This window comes from Bactrocera latifrons, unplaced genomic scaffold, assembly GCF_001853355.1.
Source record: "Bactrocera latifrons isolate USDA-ARS-PBARC rearing strain unplaced genomic scaffold, ASM185335v1 scaffold_535, whole genome shotgun sequence".
In the NCBI taxonomy this organism is placed as follows: Eukaryota; Metazoa; Arthropoda; class Insecta; order Diptera; family Tephritidae; genus Bactrocera; species Bactrocera latifrons.
The window spans coordinates 113,947-126,264 of NW_017537196.1; the positions used below are offsets into that span (position 1 = coordinate 113,947).

The 12,318-nt window shown below is 37.5% G+C and overlaps 1 protein-coding gene across 1 annotated transcript in view; it reads left to right on the forward strand.

The window, feature by feature from the left end:
* The window catches only part of LOC108974170 (neither inactivation nor afterpotential protein C-like), a 62,171-nt gene that overhangs the window by 47,639 nt on the left and 2,214 nt on the right, over nucleotides 1-12,318 (forward strand). The window contains exons 2-8 of the mRNA XM_018941863.1: nucleotides 5,457-5,598; nucleotides 5,660-5,934; nucleotides 6,020-6,306; nucleotides 6,671-6,820; nucleotides 6,900-7,000; nucleotides 8,877-8,924; nucleotides 9,686-9,873. Coding sequence (XP_018797408.1) covers nucleotides 5,457-5,598; nucleotides 5,660-5,934; nucleotides 6,020-6,306; nucleotides 6,671-6,820; nucleotides 6,900-7,000; nucleotides 8,877-8,924; nucleotides 9,686-9,873 — 1,191 coding nt within the window. The remainder of the gene's footprint in view (nucleotides 1-5,456; nucleotides 5,599-5,659; nucleotides 5,935-6,019; nucleotides 6,307-6,670; nucleotides 6,821-6,899; nucleotides 7,001-8,876; nucleotides 8,925-9,685; nucleotides 9,874-12,318) is intronic.

Consider the following 12,318-nt stretch of genomic DNA (forward strand, 5'->3'; position numbering starts at 1 on the left):
TTGTCACCTCTTCCCTTGCCGCTGTAGCAGCTTCGCCTACAAACGTGCGTAAATATGTATGTATGTATATGTCTGATCGTGAATACATATCGACGCAGATTTTTGCGAGAAGCACCAGAAAGTTGTGCAATTTATGATTTTTAGCTTTTGCCTTCGTCGCGAAAAGTCGCTTGTTGGCAAAGGCATGCTCGGGGAGGTGTTACGCCGTCTGTTTTTATGAATGAAGATCGCTTGTGGAATTTGCGCCGGCGTTTATGATTGAAATCGTTTTTGTTGTAAAATCTACTATATTTGTTCTTCGCCAATTTGGCTGCCATATTGACTTGTGATGCTTATGCTGAGGCGATTGTTTTTTTCGTAGAACAATGTTTCAATTTTTGTTGGTGACATATTCACTTGTGTACGCATATGTATGTTTGTATGCTTGTGAATTATTTGTTCGGCAATATATACAAATCTATGTACATTTAAGTATAAATGAATGTATGTATATGAACATGTAGATCAGTGCGCGCACATGTAATATAATATATTGATATGTAAGTGATGAAATTATGATTTGAATTTCTGAACACGCACATGCGTATACATACATACATTCATATGAGCATGTGCAGATACACAAGATAGGACAGAAGATGTTTGTAGAATACATATACATAATATTGCTGTGATAAACTTAATTTCTTTTAGTAAGAAAAATATTAATTAGTATAGTATACGATGTTGAAAGGCAAAAATTAAAAATAAATTCTATTGATTTTCGAACCTACGTTCTCATCGCGACTTTCCAAGCGCTTATAACCAACACCACCATTGAAACTTGAGTTGAGTTGTCTTAGTTATGGTTTGGTTATGCATGTAACAAATATAGTATACCATGGTTCAAATAATTTTGTTCAAGTATAAAAATATGCTTTTGCAAACATACAGACAAATGTGCAAACGACATAATATATGTATGATTGTTGCGCATTTTGCTTATACGCCGGTCAAATTTCTATATTGAAATGCATGATAACATAAAATAGACTATGAGGGCAATTAATTTTTTAAAATTTTATTGAAAGCAGAACGCAAAGGCATACATTGCACATATGTGTGTATGTACATACAACCGATTTCTTGGTTGAAAACAAAAATTGAAACATGTGAAATTGAAATGCCGACGGAAAAACGAAATTCCTGATATTCGTACATTGCGTATGAAAGGAAATGCCTGGTTGAAAGCTAACATGAATCATGAATATATCATCATAATGTTGTGAGAGAATTGTAAATATGTTAAAATTGTGAGGCGAATTGCAACCTACAATGTTAACAAATGCGGCGAATTCCTTACCCTGAAGCTAACAAATGTTCGCAGTCGAACCGGCACCTTCTCTATACCTAAACCTATTGCCTAAATCTCAAAACTAACGGGATAAAACAGTTGGAATGGAAGTATAAAGGGTATGTACAAAAAAGAGGTGAGTAATTCATTTTGTTAACTTATAGTAATAGATTAAGGTAAGTATGTAGRATGGAGTCATGTGTGAAAGTTCACGCAAGTGAGAAAAGTTTTCTGATCGCCATTCTCTTGGGAGTGGCCAGAAACGATTCTTTTACATATGACTCAATCAGCTCACGACTTCCGGTCTTTGACCAACATCCGTTTGAAGGTGAGCTAAAGTGAGAAGGCGAAACATTCCCTGCATAGGGTTGTGCGCTGGGTTTGGGACCCGCCACGTAAAAAAACCACCCCAATGACAACGCAACAACAGCCTCGGATGAGAGACCCCACTTTTGATGACGGCCATTGCAAACGAAATAAGGATTACGAATTGAGGGCATGCACCGGGAATGTCGTGCTTGGCGACTTTAACGCCAGGGTGGGCAAAGAAGGTATCTTTGGCACTACGGTCGGGAAATTCAGCCTCCACGAGGAAACATCCCCAAATGGGTTGAGACTGATAGTACTAGATTCCAGCATAAGAAGATTCATCAAGCTACCTGGCTGTCTCCGGATCGAAAAACCACCAACCAGATCGATCATGTTGTGATAGACGGAAGACACGTCTCTATTGTTTTAGATGAGCGTGCACTGCGAGGTCCTAATATCTACTCGGATCACTATCTTGTTCCAGCGAAGATTCGCACGCGCCTCTGTGTAGCAAAAACGCACGCCATCAGACGCAAGGAAGGTTCGACGTCGAGAAGCTGCAATCACAGCAGACAGCCGAACGATTTTCTACTCGGCTTGCACTCCTGCTCTCTGAGAGCACTCAACCTGGAAAGTCAACAACCGACCAGATATTCACCATGCGCCAAATCTTGGAAAAGACCCGTGAAAGGAGGATCGACACTMMCCACCTCTTCGTCGATTTCGACAGCACGAAAAGGAGCTGCCTTTACGCCGAGATGTCTGAATTTGGTATCCTTGCAAAACTTATACGGCTGTGTAAGCTGACGTTGAGCAACACCAAAAGCTCCGTCAGAATCAGGAAGGACCTCTCCGAGCCGTTCGATACCAAACGAGGTTTCAGACARGGCGATTCCTTATCGTGCGACTTTTTCAACCTGCTTCTGGAGAAAATAGTTCGAGCTGCAGAACTAAATAGAGAAGGTACCATCTTCTATAAGAGTGTACAGCTGGCGTATGCCGATGATATTGATATCATTGGCCTCACCACCCGCGCCGTTAGTTCTGCTTTCTCCAGACTGGACAAGGAAGCAACACAAATGGGTCTGGCAGTGAACGAGGGCAAAACGAAATATCTCCTGTCATCAAACAAACAGTCGTCGCACTCGCGACTTGGCACTAACGTCACTGTTGACAGTCATAGCTTTGAAGTTGTAGATAATTGCGTCTATCTTGGAACCAGCGTAAACACCACCAACAATGTCAGCCTAGAAATCCAATGCAGGATAACTCTTGCCAACAGGTGCTACTTCGGACTGAATAGGCAATTGAGAAGCAAAGTCCTCTCTCGACAAACAAAAACCAGACTCTATAAGTCACTCATAATTCCCGTCCTGCTATATGGTGCAGAGGCTTGGACGATGTTAACAACAGATGAGGCGACGTTACGAGTTTTCGAGAGAAAAGTTCTGCGAAATATTTATATTCCTTTGGGCGTTGGCCACGGCGAATATCGCATTCGATGGAACGATGAGCTGTACGAGATATACGACGACATTGACATAGTTCAGCGAATTAAAAGACAGCGGCTACGCCGGCTAGGTCATGTTGKCCGGATGGACGAAAACACTCCAGCTCTGAAAGTATTCGAYGCAGTACCCGCCGGGGGAAGCAGAGGAAGAGGAAGACCTCCACTCCGTTGGAAGGACCAAGTGGAGAAGGACCTGGCTTCACTTGGAATATCTAATTGGCGCCACGTAGCGAAAAGAAGAAACGGCTGGCGCGCTGTTCAAATATAATATTAAAAAGAAAAGCTTAAATTTAACTTAATTAAAATGTCTTTCGTTTTAGCTGTGGACATAAGTCACTTGACACAACACCTATTAATTTCAAACGTATTCTATTTGTTACAACCGGCTTATCGTGATTTAATTAAAACAATTATTTAAAAGCTTCATGTGTCCTAGGATTAATTTAATGTCGTATATTTAGGAAGCAGATGATATACTCACTGTTTAAACCCAATAAAGATTTTGTCAACCTTACCACTGGTGGGGGGAATTGAACCAGTCTTTTGCAGAGTGAGAAATCTTTTATTCTAATTTTATTTGGATATTTGTAAGCATTATATACTATTTTTGAAGCCTTACTTATTTAATTAAATATATCTGGACTTCACACCACATGAGGTTGTTTTTAACTGTAAAATACAATACATGTGTGTGCGTGTGTTATCGCATTGTTTAGGCTGTGTGGTTGCCTAAATGTATGTATATGTTATCAATACGTTGTCGTATGTACACATCTTAACCTAAGTAAGTAGGGGGACTCTCTTGCTCTTGCACGGTGCACAATTGCAAGATTTTTCGAGAGTTGCAGATTTTTCCACTTCAAAAAAAAAAMCCCCAGAAACATTTGCAAGGACTTCAAAATATGTCAGACCAAAACAAATGTTTATTCTCTTGCAGTGACACGTAAAAAAATATTTACAACCCTGTGCCAGCTGTCATTTTTCTTAAATACATATTTTGACGCACATTAAATTAACGGAATCAGTCGTTCATATATCACTAGATTCTGCAATGGGTGCTCTTGTATATTTCGGTATAGGATTTTGCAATATGCAATCTTGCAAGATCAAGAGGATCCCCCTAATATATTTGTATTGTTGTAAATTTGAGTACATGCGTATTGCATATTATGTATGTGTGCTGCACACAAATTCATATATTTTTATGTTCAGTATATTTGAAAATAGATATTTAATAATAGTGGACTGTATATTATATGTTTATAATAAGTATTAAATGATACCCCTTGGCAGCAATGCTCATGCTCATTTTTGGAACACTCACAGTCAATTCGAGCTTCTATGGCAATACGACGGCTCTTGATAATTACACATACATACAAGAAGTGTTCCAAAGGACTTTTCAATCTAGCTCTCCCTGGCGGCGCCATCTATATGTCGACTGGTGCATTAGAATCTGCTATCTCTATAGATTGTCCATTTTCGTGACATTTCATTGATTGGAAGAGAAGTTATTGCGTTTTAAGTTTGTGTTATTGGTGCGAAAATGAGCTTCGAACAAAGARCCAACATTAAATTTTGTTTTAAAACAACTTTTACCGAAACGTTTCATTTGATGAAACAATTTTATGGCGATGATTGCCTATCCCGTAGCAGAGTGCACGAGTGGTTTTAACGTTTTCAAAGTGGTCGTGAGAACATAAATGACGTTCAATATGTGGGCCAATCATAATCCGTGATCACCTGAAATCCATCGAAACTGTGCGTGAATTTATCAAAAATCAGCCGAAATAATCATTGAAATTCATGGAAATGGAATTGCACATCTCCAAAACATCGATTTATCGCATTTTGATCAAACATTTCGGCTTACCACAAATTGCGCAGAATCCAACATTCGAAGGACGATTATTTGACCAAAAATCACATTTTAACCATTAACCACTCCCCGTATTCACTTGATATGGCACCGTGCGACTTCTTCCTTTTCGGAAGAATGCATTTGGCCATGAAAGGAAAGTGTTATGCACGCGTAGAGGCTATTCAAAAGACCGTCACAATGGCGGACCGTGCAAAAAGCTGCATTGAAGCAGGAGAAGACTATTTTGAATAAATTATACTGATGTTGCCGAAAGGACCATTTGTTTTTGTTTTTTTGAAGTCCTGTTTACTTTGGAATGCCCCTTTTATTATAACTCGAAAGTATTSGGTTTGCTACAACAAAACCGGCTTATCCTGTTTTTATTAAAACAATTATTTAAAAACTTCATGTGTCATGCGTTTAATTTAATTTCGTATATTTAGGAAGCAGATGATATACCCACTGACAATTTGAATTTCTACGATAATAAGACGGCTCTTGATAATTTATTGACAAAACCAGATGGACTATTTTACATAATAGATGATGCGTCTCGAACCAGTCAAGATCAAGATCTTATTATGGGTGAGTTAGAAATATTACACGCATATGCATTTATGTCTTTTAATCTAAATATATGTTGTAGACCGTGTTGTGGAAAAGCATAGCCAATTCGTTAAAAAGCACACAGCTACCGAAATATCAGTCGCACACTACACCGGGCGAATAATATATGATACTCGGGCCTTCACAGATATCAATCGTGACTTTGTGCCTCCAGAAATGATCGAATCTTTTCGATCGTCAATGGATGAAAATATAATGTTAATGTTTACAAATCAACTAACTAAAGCAGGAAACTTGACTATGCCATTTGAAAGTGTGCAACATAAACCAGAAGATTCTCAGAGAAAATCTTATGTATGTATTATTGTCGCAATTATTACTAGCTTTCAGTTTATGCCTGTATTATATATTATTAAATATTACAAAATATTTTTCGCAGCCACTAAATACTTTRTCAGCTGGTTGTATTTCGCAAGTGAATAACCTCCGAACTTTGGCCGCAAACTTTCGCTTCACTTGTTTAGCTCTCCTCAAAACTTTGACACTTAGTAGTAATTTGGGTGTACACTTCGTTCGGTGCATAAGAGCAGACTTAGAATATAAGCCGCGAGCGTTTCATAGTGATATGGTGCAACAACAAATGAAGGCTCTTGGGGTATTGGATACAGTGGTTGGCAGACAACGAGGCTACTCATGTCGGATCACTTTTCAAGAATTTCTTAGACGGTTTGTACAGTTCGTTTCAATTAAGCAATATTGAAAATAGAACATTAGTTGGAACTATAATAATAAATACACAATAGTTAACAGGGTCAATAACAAGGTTTGCGGAAACGTTAAACTCACGGTTAAAAAATTATATTTTTTCGACATTTCAGTAACAAGACCCTAGAACTCCAAATCGTAAACACCAAATCGCAATACCTAGTATCTTCTTTTTTGTAGTTAGTGAAAAGTTTGATATTTTATTAATTACATACGGTATAAAATATCAATATTATCAAGCGATATTTAGAAGTATTTTAGATAACATTACATATTCATATCATAAAGGAATACGAATAGATTCTCATTCAATTTTCTCCTGCAGTTATCAATTTTTAGCATTTGATTTTGATGAAACTGTGGATATTACCAAAGAAAATTGTCGTCTGTTAATGATTCGTTTAAAAATGGAAGGCTGGACAATTGGAAAAACTAAAGTATTCTTACGATATTATAATGATGAATTTTTGGCAAGGTATCAAACTTTAATTGAAATTTAATATACATATAAGGACTTTTATCTTGCTGTATATTATGTTTGTTTGTTTTCATAGATTATACGAAGTCCAAGTGAAAAAAGTGATTAAAGTTCAGTCTATGATGAGAGCATTGCTAGCACGAAAGCGAATGAAAGGAGGCAAGGATCCCAAAAAAGGTAATAATAAATAAATAAGGGAGCGCTAATTTAGGCTTCAGCCGAACTTTTTATAAAATTCGTAAAAATGCATGGTATAAGAAAGTTTCCAACAGTCTTTCTTGCACGAAATTGTGAATCGATTATAATAATTAACCATAATTGCCATATGTGCCGTATTAAACCTGGTGTAAAATTTTTAGGAAAATCTTATTACTTCTGGGGTTTTGGTTTAAAAAGTTGTAGCAATTTTAGTAGTTGAAATGAAATAGTTCAACACAACCCTTTATATGGTGTTATTATAGAGTTTCACACATTTTAACTCCAGTACCAGATCTTGTATTTTGTAGCAATATTAAGTTGGTTCTCCTTACTTTCTTCTTCTTCTTGATTGGCGTAGTCACCGCTTACTCGATTATAGCCGAGTTAACAACCGCGCGCCAGTCGTTTCTTCTTTTCGCTACGTGGCGCCAATTGGATATTCCAAGCGTAGCCAGGTTCTTCTCCACCTGGTCCTTCCAAGGGAGTGGAGGTCTTCCTCTTCCTCTGCTTCCCCCGGCGAGTACTGCGTCGAATACTTTCCGAGCTGGAGTGCTTTCGTTTTTACTTTAGTTTTTAGTAATTCGTCAAATGCTTTGAGTGATATAAAAACCCATATAAAAGCCAATATTTTCCTTTTCGAACTTGTTAATACATAGACCCAACAAAATATTGTATTCRTTTAATTTTATAACTCTAGTACCTATATAATTAGATTTAAATTACTTGAAAACGCAAAATTGAGAACAACTTGTTTCAAGTAGATGTCCGTGGAATGAGTTCATGGTAAATAACTCTATTATACTGATGATTTTCCAGTTTCTGTTCATTTTTGAACTATCATTCCCTTTATTGTCGGAAGGTTTCGACGACTTGATCATAAACCCACGTCCCKTCGCCACTGAAGATGCGTTTAATGAATATGAGGACCTCAGCTACGTTATCAATTATGTTTTTTAGGATTTCTACTAGACATAATTTTTGCAAGAGACTGAGATATTTTGTTAATAGTCTAAAATGGGACGATTTTCMAGCAATGTTTCTTTAATTTTTTCGATGTTGTTGTCATTAATAGAGGTAAATACACGACTCCCAAATTGCAAGTTTTCTATGATCGAGACCTTCACTAAAAGTATTGTGAACCTCAAAAATTAGGTTGTYAAAAAAGTCTTGCAGTAGTAATTCTAGTTTTATTCGCCGCATCGGGTTATGCTATACCTTTTTGGAAAGCTCATTTCACGCACTAACACGTGTTTGATTGATTGTCGTTTCTTTTAAGTCTTTCGYAAGATATAGCGTCGCAAACATGGAGCACAATCAAGAGAAAATACGGAATATTTTACAGTACTACTACGATAAAGGCAAAAATGCATCTCAAGCCGCCAATAAAATTTGTGGAGTTTATGGACCCGATACAGTTTTCATTTCCAACGCACAACGATGGTTTCAACGTTTTCGTTCTGGTGTAGAGGTGGTCGAAGATGCGACACGCTCCGGAAGGCCTGTCGTCGAAAATTGAGATAAAATCGCTGAATTGGTCGAAAGAGACCGGCATAGTACCAGAAGAAGCATCGGTCAAGAGTCAAAATACCGCAAGACTTTTTTATCATTTTATCCTGAATCGGCGTGTTATTATTTATTGTTTACTCCTCGTTGGCTACTGATTTACAAAAAATTAGTTACATAAGAATACGACAATTGAAATATGTATATTCTATACATCTCCATCCTTCATACTAAAAAAATTTTTGATGGTTGCAGTTTGCTAAAATATTATCATTAAAACATTTATCAAAAGTTCGGTTATAGCTCTTAGTTAGTTATTTCCTTAACCCAGTTTATTTCTAATATTTTTCAGCAAAAGGAGTCACTCGCAATGATGAGGCAGCCACTAAAATACAAAAAGGTAATAGGGAATACGCCGAAAAAGGTTTTGATGTTGAATACTTTGATGCCAGTGAAACGCCATCTGAAGCTGAGGATCTCTTTGAGTCTGCGCGCAAAGAGGAAGCACTTTCTGCTGCACGTTTAGCTGAAGTGGAGCAAGCCACTCAAACGGAAGACGTTTAGAAACACAATAAAAAATAAAATACAATGTGTCTAGAAATGATCACAAGATACTTATTAAAATATCAACACTCTAGCAATTTGTCACTGTTCTTCAGTTTACAAACCTTCAAGCTGCTCTCGMTATTGCAATATGTTCATTTACAAGCAACATACACATAAAAATAAATTTAAAAATTATCTGCATTTGTTTGTATGTATGTATATAAATGTAAAATAATCAAAATACTCATGTCAGCGCCAAAAAAAAAAAACACACATTGAAAGAATATGCTCAAGGTATGTGCTGTGCATGTACCACGTTTTCAGCTAAGCAATTTTTTTAAGAGATGAATTTATCACTATTTCACTGTGTTGAGATATTTCAAAAAATCTTAATAATGAACGTGTACAACCAAAATTAAGAAAGAACAAGAACCATGGAGGAGATAAATTACACCTTGGGATTTGCTACAAATATGTAGAAATTCAAAACGTGTACTGAGTTTGTGACAATTATTATTAAACTTAAGGATAAAACAATATACATATTAAGTATATATCCATCTGTCTTTTATAAGAAATAACATAGATACATATATATATTATCTATACTTACAGCTTTTCGTGGATATCATGAAAGACAACGTCTTCAGCCCTTAGTCAATGAAAAAACGGGCCAATTGAATGAAGAAACAGCGGTATTTATACGAGTGTATGCTAAAAAATGGCGAGAAAAATCTTTATTTCAAGTCTTGTTACACTATCGTGCAGCCAGATTTCAGGATTTCGTTAACTTAGCACAACAGGTATTTCATAACTTGTATATATCATTCAACGGTTATTTTTACCATCTAAAACGAATCGAGCAGGTAGCACCGCCAATTTCTAGCCCAAAATCCTATATCTAAAGAACTACTTGATCAATTTCAACCAAATTTGGTGTGTTAGATTACTCAAATATTCTTATCATACGGTGTTAAAATGAACGAAATCGACTAAAACCGCGCCAACTTCAAGAATAATAAATATTTAAATTCCATCTGATCCTTTCACTTTACACTTAACAAATCAAACCACAATTAATTTATCAAAAAAAAACTTTGCACAAATAATGGTCCTGAGATATTTCWTTATATCATAAAAATCATCGAAGTCGAACTATATCTTTTCATGGGCCTAGGTATCAAACATGTGGGTTCTAGAATATTTGGCTGATATTAATTGATTAAATTGGTCAGTATATGCGTTTTAGTATTGGAATTCGCAAATAATAATATATTTACGATGAACCTTAGGCTCCACATATAGAATACTTTCGAACTTATGGTTGACATATTTTCGGCATTAAATGATAGTATATAAAGCCGGTTTCTTTTATGGTGCTACCCCAACTTACATATACAACATATAATGATTTTCATTTATACAGAACGAAATTGGAATTTCTCACCCTTTTGTTAACGTCTTCATCCTATAGTACACCCCATATAAAAAGTGTTATCGTTTAAATTGAGTTCATTCCACATCTCGTATATCTCATTTAAATATATTAATATTTAGAACATGTAAAATGTACTAATGAAACTAAGTGAGTCTAAAAGTTATAATAAATGTAATGCATTCACGATTTCGTTGAACCATGAAAGTTGAATTCTGTCCTAATGGTTTTAAATATAAACTTTTGCTACACCTGAAAGTACATACATATTTAACCGCCTTTGATCTTTGAGAGAGTCTAAAATGGTCGATTACATCCACACTTAGCCCATCATTACTTCTTCTTTTTAAATTTACTTCTAAATAGTTATACTAACTATATGAGGATATATATTTTATTCATCATCTTCTTAATTGGCGAAGACACCGCTTACGCGATTATAGCCGAGTTAACAACAGCGCGAGTCGTTTCTTCTTTTCGCTACGTGGCGCCAATTGGATATTCCAAGCGTACCCAGGTCTTTCTCCACCTGGTCCTTCCAATGGAGTGGATTTCTTCCTCTGCTTCCCCCAGCGGGTACAGCGTTTAATCCGGGCAACATGACCTAGCCAGCGTAGCCGCTGTCTTTTAATTCGCTKAACTATGTCAATGTCGTCGTATATCTCGTACAGCTCAGCGTTCCATCGAATGCGATATTCGACGTGGCCAATGCGAAAAGGACCCTAAATCTTTCGCAGAACTTTTCTCTCGAAAACTCGCAACGTCGACTCATCTGTTGTTGACATCGTCCAAGCCTCTGCACCATATAGCAGGACGGGAATTATGAGTGACTTATAGAGTTTGGTTTTTGTTTGTGGAGAGAGGACTTTGCTTCTCAATTGCCTACTCAGTCCGAAGTAGCACCTGTTGGCAAGAGTTATCCTGCGTTGGATTTCTAGGCTGACATTNAATTGCCTACTCAGTCCGAAGTAGCACCTGTTGGCAAGAGTTATCCTGCGTTGGATTTCTAGGCTGACATTGTTGGTGGTGTTTACGCTGGTTCCAAAATGGACGAAATTATCTACAACTTCAAAGCTATGACTGTCAACAGTGACRTGAGACGCAGGGATACCAAATTCAGACATCTCGGCGTAAAGGCAGCTCCTTTTCGTGCTGTCGAAATCGACGAAGAGGTGGTGAGTGTCGATCCTCCTTTCACGGTTTTTTCCAAGATTTGGCGCATGGTGAATAACTGGTCGGTTGTTGATTTTCCAGGTCTGAAGCCACACTGATAAGGTCCGATCAGTTTGTTGATGGTGGGCTTTGATCTTTCACACAATACGCTCGATAGAACCTTATATGCGATATTGAGGACGCTTATCCTACGGTAGTGGGCGCAGCTGGTGGGGTCTCCTTTTTTSAGGTTTGGGCATAGCACACTTAAATTCTAATCGTTGGGCATGCTTTCGTCCGACCATATTTTACAAAGAAGCTGACGCATGCTCCTTATCAGTTCTTCGCAGCCGTGTTTGAATAGCTCGGCCGGCAGYCCATCGGCCCCGCAGCTTTGTTGTTCTTCAGGCGGGTAATTGCTATTCGAACTTCTTCTTGGTCGGGCAATGAGACGTATGCTCCATCGTCGTCGATTGGGGCATCGGGTTCGCCTTCTCCTGGCGTTGAGCGTTTACTGCCATTCAGCAGGCCGGAGAAGTGTTCCCTCCATAATTTAGGTATGCTCTGGGCATCGGTGACTAGATCACCTTTGGGGGTTCTACAAGATTATGCTCCGGTCTTGAAACCTTCTATAAGCCGCCGCATTTTTTCGTAGAATTTT